The sequence below is a fragment of the Fusarium venenatum genome (genome assembly GCF_020744135.1).
Source record: "Fusarium venenatum strain MPI-CAGE-CH-0201 chromosome Unknown EDB82scaffold_2, whole genome shotgun sequence".
Taxonomy (NCBI): Eukaryota; Fungi; Ascomycota; class Sordariomycetes; order Hypocreales; family Nectriaceae; genus Fusarium; species Fusarium venenatum.
The window spans coordinates 8,467,043-8,482,832 of NW_027072130.1; the positions used below are offsets into that span (position 1 = coordinate 8,467,043).

Here is a 15,790-nt window from a genome sequence, read left to right on the forward strand (position 1 = left end):
AACCGGCAGAATCTGAAGGCAGTGAGATAAGATTATGAGAATGGTAACGCACCCGCGAAATTCATCTTAGGACGATGGCCGAGACTGAAACTATGGAAGTTGACGAAGTGCCTCCGAGCAATGGTGATGTTAATGAAGGAGAGACTCACGATATGGACGGCCTAAGCTTTCAGGCCTAGAAGGACAAGAAGCTTGCAGCCAGAATGGAGAGCCTTGCTCTGACAGCTTTGAGATTCGACACTGCAGACATAGTGCAACGACACGAGAAATACAAACAACAGGATGATTATGACGATGAACAATTGAAACGACACTTGCGTGGCGACACACCGGAATAGTTACCTGAAGACCTGCGCCCCTTGGATGCCAAAGACACCCTTGATGTTCATGACGCTATTTTGAACAGCGCAGGTTGTATCAACCTGGCCGAAAGCATCAACGATCACTTTGGCTATGACGACCTCCCCTGTATGCCAAGGGCACGAGAAGAGGCCGTCCTGGATCAATTGTCATTTTGGCATCCAGTCATTGATCATGAAGCAAACTTCATCGATGTCGGCTCTCAGTTGGCTCCGCTGTTCACTCATATCAGTGGTATGGTAGCTCATCTACGACAAGGTATGCTACCCTAGGCTCTCCGAGTTGAGAAGTGTTACTTCGATAGCAAAGAACGTCATGGCAAATTTGTACTAAGTGAGGGCATCTTGTATGCACAGAAGCTTTCCGATTTTGACAACGATGTGGTTCCTGATTCCAATACCATCATGAACGTTTGGGAATATCGGGCTGGCGTCATCTCGGCATTTGACCTCCACACGGCCAGGATGCTGGACAATGAGAAGCTTCCATTCTTTGGGAGTAAGTCAGAACCCATCCGGCGGTTTTCGGGTCCAGCGCTTGAACTCTCTATGACACACAGCAGAAATGACAATGCTGCGGGTTTTGGGTCTGGTCAGCAGCCCTTCGATGGCATCAAGGAGCTGTTAAAAAGCACGCACAACGGGGGACTTCACTATATCTACTACTGTACCAAGGTCGACCCTGACTTGATGGCCCCAAACCACAGGGAAAGCTTAGTCTACATGCTGGCTATCAGAAGTCCCATTATGATTCGACTCTTGCAGCTTTTGTACAAGCATGTGCGTCAAGAAGGAAATCGTGTTTTGCTCATGGTGGATACAATTTGGATATAAAAGTAAGTCCTTCCAGGAATCTTATCATGTACCGAATGAGAGGCTTCATTCGGTACATGATAAGATTCCTTCTTGTGGGCGTTAAGTAGAGTGACATGTTAACTTACCAACGCAGTCAATCCAGGCGCTGTAATGAAGGGTTGTTCTTGAGGTGCAAGTATGTGACCATTGCACCAGCATTGTTTATTGTTGAAGGCCAGTAACCACAGTATATGGGAGCAGTACAATGTCCTCGATTTATTCCTTACCTTGCTGCTGACGCTAAGGCCACTTCCGCCTCACCTGCTGAACACCTCCCCATTCAGCCGGCCAGTCTTAGGATTTGAAGTCCGAAGGCTTGGAACCAGGATAAAATGAAGGATTAGAGTCGGCACGAACAGCCACTGAGAAGAAGATGCGTGGTAAGGACAAAGATGACGAACAATAGTCTACTTCTGTTTCGGAGCGCGCCGATTTGGTGATTGTAGCTATAGATGTTTTTGCTTACTTCTTCAGATAACTCGCCAACGACTTCTGGATGCCCTCCCGTCCCTTCTCATACAACTTAGTCCTCTGCGTCTCCCACCCATCCTCCGCCAACAATGCTTCACCCGGCCCAATAGCAAACTGATCATCCCCCTTCCCAAGCCCTTCATACATCTTGTTTACAAACTCCCCAAGCGGCATGCCGATCTGTCCACCGTTGACAAGATCAGGTTGGTGCTTCTCATCGTGCAACTCGGTCTGCACAGCAGGTGGAAATACCTCTACCATGCGTACATGCCCCGCTCCACCATCGACAAGTTGCTGACGCGCATTGAGGATAAAGGTATGAAGTGCGGACTTGGAGGCATTATAGTTGGGCGTGCGCACCATGGAAGGAATCAGACCAAGAGTAGCGCTGACGTAGATGAGATGACCCCTGGCCTGCTTCTTTAGATGAGGAATAAACGCTGCAGTTAAGTAAACGGCAGATGTATAATTGGTGGTAAGTTCGTCGCCAAGAACACTCAGATCCATAGATTCAGGGTTGCAAAAGTCAAAGCCTCGTTGTATGCCCGAATTTAGAACGACCGAATCAAGATCTGGGTCAGATTTGATGATGGACTCGGCGAAGTCTTTGATAGCAGACAAATTGGTGACGTCAAAGACAACTGCCCTGGCATTTTCGTGACCATGCTTGCTAACAAAAGATTCCAAATTCTCACGTCGTCTGCCAACGACAATGACTTTGGTGCCTGTGGCGATGAGCTTGGCGGCAAGGGCCTCCCCAATGCCTGATGAGGCACCGAGCACAAGGGTCTTTTTGTACAGGGGAGTCATGACTTAGAGATACAGTTTGATGAGGTGGTGTCTCTGTCAACTGCCGTTGGTATGTAGGATGTCGGGATGAGAGGGGTAAAGTGGGATGAAATCCAGGGAGTCGGTAATTTCGGAGATAATAAAGTTTAGAGGGAAAGGGTCCAGGTAGGATAGTCTAAGCTATTTTGGGTAATCGGACAAGCTTGATTAATTGAATGAAGACGATAGCCTCATCATTTAGAGACCAGATTTCGTTCTGTTCGTGACAGTGCTGAAGCAGGCGGAATCTCGTGACCGCTGAGTCATCCTGAAACGTGGGGTAGATTACGGCGCCTACAGCGCTGAACGTAGCTCAATCAACAACAAGCGCGTCGGGACATCTACGGGCGAGAGAAAATGAGCCTACGCCAGCAGATTGGTGAGCTGAAAAGTATAACCAGGAAAGTTTGCTGAGTTCCTAGCCAGGACTAATGAGCTGCAGGGACAAGTACAACAACAAGCTCGCCCGATTATCGACTGAAGGACGTGATGGTCTCCTAAAAGGTCAAACGAGATCTACAAGCTCTCTCACGATCTGTCATTAGGAGTATGTGAGTTGAAGATACGGCCAATGAGAGATGAACAAGGCCAAGTGTTCATCGATGTATTGACTATGGTCGTAATGAGGATAACGGATACATAACTACGATTAACAGAAGCTACTAGGCCCCCCACCAGGGTACATGGGATCAAACCGCCAAATCGCACAATTGCTGGTCATCGTGCCACCCTGCTTGTACCTTGTGTCACTTGTATCGCACTCGTCGATCATGCGCCTCAAGTTCCGGCCACACTCTGACTTGGACCCTTTGTTACCGATAGTGAACCGACACCCGTTTATAACAGTGACGCTCATAACAACATCAACCGAACATCCAAAGATGCTTAGACAACCCACCCCATGCTTACACTGCAAAGTGCGTTCAGTCCCCGGCTTCGTCGCATCAAGCACCTGGCCTTCAAACCTATCGCAGAAAGACTCAAGGGCTTCAATAGCCAAGGCGTGGTCAATTGAAGCACCGTCATTATAGCAGTGAACCTCCTCTGTCTGAGGGTTTGGCGAGGGTGGCTTTGGGTTCGGCTTTGGGGAAGGTCTGGGCGGCGCGGGCATGGGTTTGACGCTTGTGGTGGTGGCTGGATTTCGCCAGGTTGGGAGAGGGAGACCGAACTCGAGCGCACACTGTCGCTCGTTCTCTTGATCCTCCTCGTTTTCGGGCACGCCGGGTGTTGGTACATTGGTAGGATCGGGGATGGGAGGGTTTGGTGGTACTGGCCGTCTTGGTGGGTTTGGATTCTGAGGATCGGGAAAGTCTCTGCCACCATCTGGGTAATCGAGAAGACAGGGATGATCGCAAAAGACGCGACAGGGCTTGCCACAATCCATCTTACACCTAGGACCCGGCTTTCCTGGACGCCAAGTTACAACTGGGAATAATAGTGGTAGAACATTATCGTCGGATGTACCTGATGTTTGAGGTTCGGTAGCTGGCTTGGTATTAGTCCAAGGGTATGGCGGAGCAGTGATAGTCCTAGTTCCTGGGGGCTGAGTTGCACCATCATTGGTTGTCTCTGGAACTGTGTTCGTGATGATAAATGGTGGGACCTTGACACTTGGAGTGATGGTAAACGTTGACCAGACGTCAGTGAGATTCGTCAGATCCTCTCTAATCGTAATGTGCCAGACATCGACGGCAGTAACAGTAACAACAGGAGGAGTTAGTATAGTCTTCTGAATGGTGCTGTGCCAGCCATCAGTGCCGTTCCAAGCAACGTCAAGTGAAGTCTCGTAGGGGGGAAACGTCAGCTCCACAGGCGTCTCCAGAGAAGACGGCGGTAAGACCATCGTGCATGGCGGTTGGCAGTTCACCTCAGGCTGCTCCCCTTCCCAGATCTCTGGATCGATGTAGATCATACCAGATCTAACGCCTTGGCCACCGCCGGAATCATCAGACCCTCCATAGATTAGATCGTCCGGCGTATCTCCACTTCCAGAGCCAGAATACTCGTCAACACTCCAAACCGTTGTGCCACCAAAGCAGCGACCACTGGCCCACCCCTTCTTGTATGCAATGGTATCGTTGTTATCATACCCAATCCACTGATTGCCAAACTTGAGCTCCATCATCAAGTCCCCAGAAACAAATGTTGGTTCCATGCCAGGCTCCTCCTCGACCATCCTCTCAATCTCCTCGAGGGACATAACGCCGCCCTCGTTAGTGCAAGGAGTCGGTCGACTGGGGCCTGACCATTCGCAAAAGATACCATTGCAGTTGGAATCAGAGACCGTGTAGCCACGACCATAGTAGGAAAGACCCAGGTTGACCTTTCCAGGGTCAACGCCGGCGTAATATAGCGGCAGTGTCAAATTGGCAATTTCAGGTATGTTGGTGTGACCCAGGATGACGCGGCCAAATTGCATGTGCTCATCCCACGGCCCGTGAAGATCAAATGTCAAGATGCTCATGTGGTCAACGTACTTCTCAATCTCCTTAAGCTGGAACCATCGTAAGTACCTGTAAGTCGGGGGAATAACGACACTGATCCCGTAGTTGTTTCCGAATGCAGCACGCATATCCTTGAGGAGAGAGACGTAGTTGCTTACATCTTCCCAACGGCCTCCACGGCCGGGGACCCCTGGGCTGTAATAATCTCATTAGCATTTTGTTCGTAGGTTGATTGACTAAAGACGACTTGACTTACTACTGCCAAAAACGATCCACGCCTTGAAATCCATGTTCATCGAGAAAACTAGTCAAATACGTGATGAACTGTGAACGACCCGCAGGGGTGGCAGACAAATAACTAAAGGATGTCCGCGTCGGCACTGTATGGAAGACATTCCGATCTCCGATGGCGATCCAAGTCTCGAGTCCCTTGTTCTTGAGACCCGTGAACTCCTTATACAGCTCCAAATCATCTTCATGCCATGGCTTAACAGCAAACGTGTCCGGATCGATGGCTGCAAATGCGCCGTATAAGTGAGTAAATCCCTCGGTGCGAATCTGTTTCGGTGTAATGCGATTGCACTGCCTGAAACGCAAATTGGCAAAATTATAGTAGCCGATGCTTCTCACCAACGTCGAAGCTCCTTGGCAAGATGGCGGCTCAATCCTGGTGCAGCTCCCAAAGCCCTCCTGACAAGAATCGTCCTGATTGCCAGCTTGGCAGAATTCATCCCCAACTCCACAGTAGCCGTGGGTACTGCAGCATACATTGAGCGGGCACGAGTAGCTGCCATCGAGACTGTCTTTACCGCACTCAGCTTTAGCGTCACAGTTGGAAACGCAGACATTCTCCCCGCAGGCCTCTTCTCCGTAACCGCAATGTCCCATATTGTTGCAGCAGCTGCCATCAGGGCATGGTGTCTCATAGTCGCACTGCTGTTCTGATTGGCGACGGTTCATCCGCCCAGTCATGTCGACAGTACCATCATCGCCACGGCTCAGCATCTGCCCGATTGACCGCTTCAAGATACCTTCTTCAGGACCCACTGCGGAACAATTACCTGGAAGATGCTGATCCCAGGACCTGCGAAGAAGCTTGTACTATACAGCCGAATCGTCAGCCCATGGCTCAAAAGAATGTCTCTCGGGGGTTTCTTGCGGGTAGCCGAAACAAATGGCCTCCTAAATCTTAGGGTACAAGAATAAGTAGTCTAAGAACCATGATCTAAGGAGCATAAAGTGACCTAATCATTTCGTCTCTTATGCTCCCAGCCATCGATCGTTCTGATACCCTGGTGGGAGGGGGGCGGGTTCCAACTTACCTCGTCTTTGAACAAAGGTTTATGTTTCACTTCCACTGTGCCGTTATTGTGAAACCCATGATCAATCTGGACAATACTCTCCTCAATATGTGGTCCATTGAGCGCTCGCTTCATATATCCCTTGTCGCGTTGGTTGCCTCTAGCGTCGTAATATCTGACTACCAGAGCAGCACTACCTGCATCCGCGTCAAATTGTGTATAGAAATGGAACCTCCATATGCCTTCGACGTCCTTCTTTTTCATTGGCTTCAGGGGAGCGTCTACAGCGTTATCCCTTAGAAAACGTAAAGCATTAGCCTGTAAGTTCTGTTCTGAGTCGACCCCGTGTAAGCCCTCATCTTTCGTCAATTGATCACAGAGTGCGTTCTAAGGGGTGCAATATGTCTCCGCTGGACGGCCGCCTTCTACACAACTGCGGTAGACGCATAAGCTTCGAATTTGCATACAATATTTAGTGAGGGACACCATACCTGGCGAATGGAAACTCATCGCAAGTCCACATCATGCCAGAGTACTGGCCTGCTGCATTGGCAATCCTGTTGTAACCATTTTCACCGGGCAATATGTTGTTCGGGTTCCATCTGGCAGGCGGAAAAGAGCCATCCCCCAGTATAGCACCTTTGGGGACAGTCCTATAAGTAATTAACTTATATAAAAGAAAAGAAACAGAAGAAGAAAAAGAAGAAAAAGCTAACTTACTCTGGCTGATTACTTTCTGGGCAAGGGTGTGTTTGTCTCCATGAACCTGGACATGCCTTGCTTCTCCGCTTGTTCTTCTTTTCCGTATCTCTATCAAGATGCAGCTGGATGTACGTTTGGGTACCTTGGATAGTATGAAGGCCTGTGACGGTCGCTGGGGGAGCGTTAGTTGTTGCCAATGGAGCCGAATGATCGCTGCTTGCTGATGGAGCCGAATGGGCAGTGTTTGCCGATGGAAGCACATGAACGGTGGTTTCCAAAGGGTATAGCTTGTTAACATTCTGGCATAATGCTGGTACTTTGGCGCAGTTGTATACTAAGGTAGGAATTCCGTGTTTATTCTGCGAAATTGTAGTCCCGTCAAAGAGAGTAATACCGCTTACAGTGGATACCTGGGCCTGTACCAATCGTAACAAAAGCAACAAGAACAGCAAGCCTGGGCTTGAAAATAGAACAAACATTATCGTCGTCTTTAGTCAGAGACTTTAGTTAAGAAGTTGTTTAAAAATTCCAAATTCTTGCAGAGCTTGGGAAGGGGCATGTCCCTCTTGTCTTCTACTCATACATTGTCTTCTTTCCATCCGTCTTAACAGAGTCGAATTATGCCGCCAAGCCTGCAATACCTCGCCTTGCATCGAAAGCCATGACAGGAAGGAACGTCAATTTTACAAAAGGTCTCATGTGACAATTCCTGGTGTGATGTCAAGATGAATGCCGTGTAAGACAAAAGCTATGACAGGAAGGAATGTTTACTTTGTAAAGGATCCTTGTATAACACTTCTAGATGCCATGACCAATGTCATGTAAGCCAACTCTCAACTACCGTACGTAACCGAGAGATAAGAAGGAACGTTGGATTTATAAAAGATCCTTGTATGACTTCCAGGTGATGAGCGTAAATCTTGTCTCGTGCATGAGGAAAAATAAAAGGGATAGTCGTCGTGCCCCCTATCAATCTTGCATTCTTTGTAAGGTCCAGTCTTCGTCCAAGAAGACTAAGATAAGCTACACATTTTCAATCAACACTTTGACCATGCAAATCTTGGCGTACCTGGCTGGCGCCTTTCTTGTCGCCCAGCATGCGACTTGTTCACCTATCGCGAAAAGCCTTGATCTTTTTCGCTTTTACTATCGCGCGTTACCGAAAGATCAAGTTTCGAACTGTACAGTGCCAAATTGCAAAGCAGTAGAGTGTCGTCAGGGATTTAAAACAGATGTATGGACAGGATGCGACGATGTACTTGCCCAATTCCAGTTGACCTTAGAAGAATTCAAGCTTGGGAACCCTGCCATTGGTGACGAGTGTGATGGTTTCGTCCCTGGAGAGACTTATTGTGTTGGTTAGTATATTCCCTCACAACGCCCAGTTCGTAATCATACTCACACGTGGTTTCTGGAAGCGTTTAATGTGCCAAGGAATATCGCCGACGATGGTATATGTGGCCAACAGATCAACTTCTCGAAGACGTGCGTCGGAAGCGACTTTGGCGACTGCTGCGGCCTGGACGGAAAGTAAGTCCCCCCCCCCCTCGATACAGCATTTCTTATTCTGTTGCTAATTCAACTTACTAGGTGCGGCTCCGGCGACGAGTACTGTGGTGACAGCTGTCAAGACGGCAACTGCTTTGGCGGTACAACAGCGACTTCTTCCAACGCAGCGAAACGATCAGTGACAAAGAAGCCGCTTTTCATCTCTGAAAATGGGCACTGTGCCTACAGTAGTGGCTTCACATGCAAAGGATCCAAACTTGGTGACTGCTGCTCAGCTGCTGGCTACTGTGGAGATGATAAGTATCATTGTGATACGTATCTAGGCTGGTAAGTTCGCAATATTCTCGAACAGGATGAGTATTTAATGTGTTCTTTGCTATAATCTAGTCAGCCAGAATTTGGCAAGTGTACTTGAACATTCTCGAGTCATCTATGATCTGAATGTGAGCATAAGGTAGTAATAAGCTCCCCACAGGCATCCTCAGTTTTATTTAAGTTTTTAATAAATATTGATCTACCTGCGCATATTAAATTTTCAATGAACTCTCAAGTTAGGGTTTCCGTCGAAACTCATTTTTCCAGCGCAAACAAGACTCATAAAGCTTTAACTCTATAATATCGTAGATATATAAAGGAAGTTTCTGTCAAGCCGTAAAGACAGCAGTAACTTCTTTCTTCCAACCTCGATCAGCCAGTGCAAACGTCACGTGGTCTATACAAACAGCCAGTCATCATCCGCTAAGTCATCATTCCCTCCCGCTCTTCACATCGCCAAAAGCTTTGTGCCCCGCCGTAACAACTCAGCTCAGTCAATAACCTTCGCGTGCGCACGCAACCTCCAGTGCGCAACCCTACTCCTGACCTCACCGTGCTCAAGCGGCACATGATCTTTTTCAGATGCTGACTGCTGCAGCCCGGCCCTAGCCGACTCTTTATTCTTCTTCACTCTCGTATCATCATCAATCAATCAACCACCTGCTCTTTTCCCCATACCGGCCACCGTCAGCGCCCTGCTCACCCTCGACGATGTCCTGCCCACCCTCGCCAATGTTCTGCCCATCCTCGCCGATGTCCCACCGACCCTTACCAATATCCTGCCCACCATCACCTCTAGAGAGGGGAACAAAACTTCGGACGTCAGTCACCCATTCTAGCCCTAGCCGCGCCCGACGTCGTGTTGAACCCCGCGGCCTACTCTTCCTCGAAAAAGCCCCGCCCTTGGTATTATCCTGTGGCAGAGAGCTAGATCGATTTGTGGAATGCCATGATCAGCAGGACTTGTCCCAAATAAAATCTTTCACCTTCTACCTCAATCATGACAAGCCGTCAGACAGGCTTGACCGGGCCGTATGGGACAGAACTGATCTGTCAATCTCGAAAGTGGCGAACATCATGCGGTCTATGATTAATCTCGAATCCTTTTCCCTAATACGCCACCATCGTACAAAGGAAAACCCGTCCAAACCGTGGGCAGACTACGAACTTTACAAACCTACGAGATCAAACATTTCATCCCTGCTTAATAGCCTCCCTGCAAGCTGCATCAATTTGGAGGTTGTGGTTGGAGACACCGAAGGCGGTCCTGGACAAACGCATCTGTGTGAGGATCTGCGGCGTTTACTACCTCGTATGGTTCATGTTCACGTCGATTTGGACCCTGTTTGCGATGAAATGCTAGGTACATGGGACTACGACAAAATCTTCCACCCAATCAGCCTACCGTGCTTGGAGAGCCTCCATTTCGATTGTTTCGAGGACAAAGTGTGGACACATCGGCGTCCGGTCCAGACTTTGAAAATCTGGCACTCGTTAGTCCCAGCGTTGCAGCAGGTAGCAACTCTATCAGATACACCATCCTCGGCCAGAATTACAGCTTTGGGGGTGTCTCCTGAGGGCCTAAGCGACGACCTTTCTATCCATCCGACGTACTTACGATGTGACGTAAGAAGAGAATCCAGTAACACAAAGACTTGGGCATTTCCAGTCTCACCATTACCGGGTCCGGAACCGCTCAGGGCTGTCAACTACATCCGGATGAGAGATGGGGAGTCATATGTAGCCGTCGATCGCAGAGACGTCGTCACCATAGCGGGAGAACACCCATGGAGAACACTAGCTACAGGCACAAGATTGCCTACAGATTGGACTCGTGGCAAAGAATTGATGCCTGACTATGGCATATTCGACTACGAAGAGTGGATCAAAATATACCCGAAAAAGCGTCCTCTGCTAATACTGAATGAAGAACTATGTGGTCAGCGTCTAATATCTGCCGAGGAACGGGAGGGGTATCAGAACACAGAGAACTTGGTGGAGAAAACACCGAAAGGCTATGTTCGGTATGGTGGGCCTGTGTGGCAGTACGATGAGTTGTTTGATGAAGAAGACGAAGGGCCGGAAGGATTGACACCAGATGCACCAAACGCGAACGCGAGAGTGGGATGTGTGGCATAGAGTGATCTGCCGAGTAGCTACAGTCCTACAGTACCTAATCAATGTTTGCTGTCTACAGCCATTGCCACAAAGTGATACTTCGGATGTTACCTCCAAGCGGCGTTACCCCCGTACTTCCCCACGTCCATGCCATAATTTTGAAATGTGAAAAGCCGAAGTTTTTAAAAGGTCGTCATTTGATCGTGAAGAGATTTTCTGCGGCCATGAGTTGAAGACATTGACACATCGTTGATCTGATCTCCCGTTTATCAATACAGTCATGGTCAAATTGAACTGGACTGTAGGCCTTTTGGTCCTCATTTCGCTTTCTCAAGATGCCATTGCACAGTCGATCCCTGCCCTTCAGAAGCAGTCAACCCAGCTGATGGGTCTATCACCCAAATTTCCAGTTCACAAAGACATTTCCAAGTACTGCAGTTACTGGTACGACAATGATGGCTCAATCTCTTGTAAAGACATTTTGGAACCTTACATGATTACCATGGACCAACTAATTCGCTGGGTTCGTCGATCAAACCGTTCTATTCAATTACAATGCTGACATCTTAGAACCCTGGGCTGGGGCCTGGCTGTAGCAACTTCCTCCCTGGCTGGTCTTATTGTGTGGAGGCTATGGACGAGCCGGTGGTCACATGTGCCTCTTCCAAGACAACCCCAAGTGAAAGCAGCCCAACCAAGGGAATACAAACTCCCACTCCCACGCAGCCAGACATGGCGAATAACTGTGGCGCCTTTGACTTTGTTAAGAAGGGTATGACGTGCGCTGGCCTTCTTTCCAAACACGGCATCACACTGGAGCAACTCGTTACTTGGAACCCATCCATCAAGGCGGACTGTACAGGTCTCTGGTCTAATATCTGGGTTTGTGTGTCTGTCATTGGCCATACGCCATCACCACCGACCAAGCCTACGTCTACAAACGGAATCGAGACTCCTTCCCCGATTCAAGGAGGTATGGTTACAAACTGCAACAAGTTCCATCTTGTACAAACTGCAACAACTTGCATTTCGATTGAGAGTTACTACAAACTGCCTCTGAAAGACTTCTACGCTTGGAACCCCAGCGTAGGGACCCATTGCCTATCCCTAGTCGTTGGTTATTGGGTCTGCGTTTCCATTGTTGGCTGGACCCCTCCCCAGCCGTCCCCCACGGCTCCAGGTAACGGTATCAAAACACCATTACCGATCCGAGCAGGAATGGTGATCAACTGCAACAGATTTCACGAGGTTCAGGAAACAACCACCTGCGCATCAATCCAAAATTACTACAATATCAGTATGGAACAGCTGGCGGAATGGAACCCTGGAGTGGGCTCTCATTGCAATGCTTTGGTCGTGGGTTACTATGTCTGTGTGGGGGTTATCAGAACGACGCCAACGCCGCCAGCCCCTACGCCTTTCCTACCGGCTATGATGATGAAATGTAAGGGGCTCCATCTTCTGAATGCCACTACGTCTTGTGATTCTATTCCGAATTACTACACAATCAGTATGGCGCAAACTGCATAGTGGAACCCCAAGGTCGGTGCGAAATGTACAGGTTTGTGGAAGGATTATTGGGAGTGTTTGTGGCGATGAGCTTGGCGACAAGGGTCACCAAGCACGACGGTCTTGTTGTACAGGGGAGCCATGATATGAAGATAAAGTTTGGTGGGATCTGGCAGACTAAGATTGTGTGTAACTGTCAACTATCGTCGGTATGTGGGATGATGGGATGAGAGGGGTAAAGTGGGATGAAATCCCAGGGGTCCGTAATTTCGGAAGAGAATAAAGTTTAGGATGAAGGTTAATATGATAGTCACATGCAAAGTCAGGAATGCTGTAATTTTCCATTGAACTGATCGCAGTTAGCTTTTGCCACAGCGGGGTATGGGTAAGGTGACATGTCTGATTCGGGGAACATGAACAAGGTTGATGAATTGAAGGATCACAACAGCCTCGTCATTCGGAAATGACAATTCCAATCAACACCCATATGTCACTTCTTCAAGTCACATGACCACTTTACTCACCAATTGCAACTGCAACTGCTCAAAGTTAGTGCTGTTGAAACAATTGGCAATGTAGCAGGGAGAAACCAGCCAATGTCAACTCAAGTAGCATATCAGTAGGTCAGGATGTACCACACAGCGAGATCAGGTCTGCTTCTTTTGAGTCTTGACCTTACCCAAACAAGTCAGCGACGACGATGCACATCAGGTTACAAGTGAAATGGAGAGAGGCAAACAAGATAAGAAAACAGAATGACGAATTTATAATTTGCCAGCTTGCAGAGTAATCCGCAGTTGTTCCTGGGTTCCCAATTAAAATACAAATGTCTCAATGTCAAGCCTCCTGCATGACTTCCATGGCCATAGAATAGTAGAGTAATTCTGCATCCCGCCTTGGATAACCATGTAGGCTGCTCCTCATTCAGCTTCTCCAGCATGTTCAGCTTGTTCAGCTAATGCCTGTCCTCTTTCGACTGCAGCAATGGCTTCCTCCAAAATGCGCTTTTCATTAGTGAAGGAGAGAAAGTGTCTGGCCTCATTAATATCCATCCAGAAAGGGACGAAATTCCGTTCCTCCCCGGGCTTCCCTACTACCAGAGGAATGGTGGAAGTAGTCGCCTCGGCGATGTACCAGAAGATAATGTCGAGAATTCCCCGGTGGACTCGATGAGAGACAGCGATAGGCTCAGTGATGTGACTGCTTGGGGAGTCTTCTTGAGAAGTTGGAATGGTCGCATTGGTCATGATATGAGCAGGAAGTAAAAGTCCCTCCACCGCGGTTTTCTCATATGCTCCTCGTATAGCTGCTTTTTCGAGCGACTCGCCTATATCTTTCCAGTCTTCAGGGAGGAATACTTCATCGAAATGGTGTATAATGCCGTCGGGTAATTCGGTCGTTGTCCGCTTGAAGATGAGTAGAACTTTGGATTGCTTGTTGAGGGTCACGGTCCCGCAGCTAATGATAAACTGGTCAGAGAGGAGTACGTTGTCGGTGGTGATATCCATTTTGAATGCGCCCAAGTCTGAAGAAGTTGGTGATGAAGAGAAAACAATGGAGGGCTGGGCCTGTGGACAATGAAAAGGTCCTCCTTCCCTGTGATACAATTAGAGGAGGTGCCATGATGTAGGAAGGTTATCTGCGAGGCAAGAGCGCCCCAAACTTGGGAACTCTCATCTCAACACGCTGGGTTGAATCTATTTTAACGGTTGAATCTATTCTAACTGGCCTGCTGGTTAGAAAAGATCTCTTAAGTCTTAGGGTGTAAACATAAGCAGTCTACGAATTACACCCTGAGGAGAATAATGTGACCTAATAATTTCGTCCTTTATGCTTTTAGTGGTTATCTTTTTTGATACTCTAAGGCTGGCGAGCAAGATATTTATTTTTTGCCGTGTGAATAAATTGCATTTTAACTGCCAAATTGAGACGAGCAACCTCATCTGACGCTATCGTACCCCGCGCTTGTAGATCCTCCACACGGTTAGCTTCTCATCATCATGCATTAGAAAATTAATTATATAAAGACTACATTCCTTCTTTGGAAAACATCAAATATTCATTCATAACATTTTCACAATTCACCTTGGTATACCAAAGCGTTTCAACTCTCAACATGGCTGAGTCACCTCAAACTTGGGTGGTCGTTGGCGCCTCCCGAGGCATCGGTCTTGAGTTCGTCAGACAGCTTCTGGAGGCTGGACAGTCGGTCATCGCAACTGCACGCGATCCGGATAACGCAAAGCAACTATCTAGTATTATTCAAGCTCAGAAAGACAGAAAAGATTGCATGGTTGAGAAGTGTGATGTCACCAGCAGTGAGAGCATCGACGTAAGTTCAGTCCCATCAAGTAATGGAGAGAAGCTTACTATTTCAGAACTTTGCTGCTAGAATGAGTACAGTTGTAAAAGGTGGTACGAGATTGGACAATATCATCATCAACGCCGGCGTACTTAAATACCCAAACCGGGCAACAGAGTTGTAATACTGCTCCATGGTCATGGCATTTTATAACTGCTAATCTGCTTTAGAACATTCCAAGACTTTGCGTATCATTTAACCACCAACACCATCGGTCCCATTATCTGCGCCCAGAAACTGGTCAACCTGGATCCAGAAAGTCCTCCCTCAAAGGTCATCTTCATCTCATCCGACTCCGGTTCAACTACCAACTTCCTCGGCCACGAAGATGGATATGCAGCATACGGCGCAAGCAAGGCCGCGTTGAACCAGTCTCTGAGACATATGGCACTTGAGCTGAAGAGAAGAGGCGGAAAATGGTCTGAAACATGTATTCTGGCTCTTCATCCAGGCGAGGTCAATACGTAAGTCTACCTTTTATAGAATGTGGACGTGGCTGACTGAAGCAGTGATATGGGCTCTATTGAGATTCCATGGGATTGCGGGGCTCTGTTAGAGGCTGATGAGAGTGTACGAGGTATGCTCAAGGTCATCAAGGAAAAGAACTGCGATGACAGCGGAACCTTTTGGTGCTGGGACGGTAGGGTAAGTTGTTCAAATACCCTCTTTAGTTTTGGCTGATACTAACATGACACAGAAACATCCATGGTAATAGCTGCTAAGTGTGTGCTTTCAAGTAAATTCGATATGTAACAAGATTAAATCGTAAATCGATATTACTGGAGGAATGATCTATGACTTGCAGGTCTAGCCTGGGCTGGCTAGTGGGTAGCAGAAATGTTGGCCTCCTAAGTCCTAGAGTACAAAAATAAGTAGTCCAAGAGCCATAGTCTAAGGGGCATAAGCTGACCTAGTCATTTCGTCTCTTATGCTTTCAGCGGTCAATTTTTCTGATACTCTGAATCACAGCTTGTGTGATGACTCATTATGCTGCCTAAATGGCTGAAACTCCATGAT

At 48.0% G+C, this 15,790-nt stretch overlaps 7 protein-coding genes across 7 annotated transcripts; 4 read left to right on the plus strand and 3 right to left on the minus strand.

Moving 5' to 3' along the window:
- Positions 1 to 1,491: 1,491 nt before the first annotated feature.
- Positions 1,492 to 2,735, minus strand: EDB82DRAFT_197669 (uncharacterized protein). Its single transcript, XM_025736327.2, has one exon. It carries the CDS (start codon positions 2,493 to 2,495, stop codon positions 1,677 to 1,679), a length of 819 nt encoding a protein of 272 aa, XP_025586945.1. The 5' UTR covers positions 2,496 to 2,735; the 3' UTR covers positions 1,492 to 1,676.
- A 112-nt stretch (positions 2,736 to 2,847) lies between these two features.
- On the minus strand, positions 2,848 to 7,439 carry EDB82DRAFT_556830 (uncharacterized protein; the record flags this gene model as incomplete). The annotated part of the gene is made up of 7 exons (XM_065609680.1): positions 2,848 to 5,007; positions 5,116 to 5,152; positions 5,214 to 6,058; positions 6,280 to 6,553; positions 6,750 to 6,911; positions 6,979 to 7,319; positions 7,362 to 7,439. The coding sequence occupies 7 exons, from the start codon at positions 7,437 to 7,439 to the stop codon at positions 3,163 to 3,165; spliced, it is 3,582 nt and encodes a 1,193-aa protein (XP_065465076.1). The 3' UTR covers positions 2,848 to 3,162.
- Positions 7,440 to 8,011: 572 nt separating this feature from the next.
- On the plus strand, positions 8,012 to 8,927 carry EDB82DRAFT_575983 (uncharacterized protein; the record flags this gene model as incomplete). The annotated part of the gene is made up of 4 exons (XM_065609968.1): positions 8,012 to 8,318; positions 8,379 to 8,490; positions 8,551 to 8,796; positions 8,861 to 8,927. 4 exons carry the CDS (start codon positions 8,012 to 8,014, stop codon positions 8,925 to 8,927), a joined length of 732 nt encoding a protein of 243 aa, XP_065465077.1.
- A 248-nt stretch (positions 8,928 to 9,175) lies between these two features.
- Positions 9,176 to 11,090, plus strand: EDB82DRAFT_502075 (uncharacterized protein). The gene has a single exon (XM_025736330.2). It carries the CDS (start codon positions 9,496 to 9,498, stop codon positions 10,921 to 10,923), a length of 1,428 nt encoding a protein of 475 aa, XP_025586948.2. The 5' UTR covers positions 9,176 to 9,495; the 3' UTR covers positions 10,924 to 11,090.
- Positions 11,091 to 11,555: 465 nt separating this feature from the next.
- Positions 11,556 to 12,775, plus strand: EDB82DRAFT_502077 (uncharacterized protein). The gene has a single exon (XM_025736332.2). It carries the CDS (start codon positions 11,635 to 11,637, stop codon positions 12,430 to 12,432), a length of 798 nt encoding a protein of 265 aa, XP_025586949.2. The 5' UTR covers positions 11,556 to 11,634; the 3' UTR covers positions 12,433 to 12,775.
- A 393-nt stretch (positions 12,776 to 13,168) lies between these two features.
- On the minus strand, positions 13,169 to 14,310 carry EDB82DRAFT_537435 (uncharacterized protein). Its single transcript, XM_025736333.2, has one exon. The coding sequence runs from the start codon at positions 13,917 to 13,919 to the stop codon at positions 13,332 to 13,334; it is 588 nt and encodes a 195-aa protein (XP_025586950.1). The 5' UTR covers positions 13,920 to 14,310; the 3' UTR covers positions 13,169 to 13,331.
- Positions 14,311 to 14,393: 83 nt separating this feature from the next.
- Positions 14,394 to 15,775, plus strand: EDB82DRAFT_502080 (uncharacterized protein). The gene is made up of 5 exons (XM_025736334.2): positions 14,394 to 14,743; positions 14,790 to 14,893; positions 14,944 to 15,237; positions 15,283 to 15,418; positions 15,471 to 15,775. The coding sequence occupies exons 1-5, from the start codon at positions 14,528 to 14,530 to the stop codon at positions 15,483 to 15,485; spliced, it is 765 nt and encodes a 254-aa protein (XP_025586951.1). The 5' UTR covers positions 14,394 to 14,527; the 3' UTR covers positions 15,486 to 15,775.
- Positions 15,776 to 15,790: the final 15 nt, after the last annotated feature.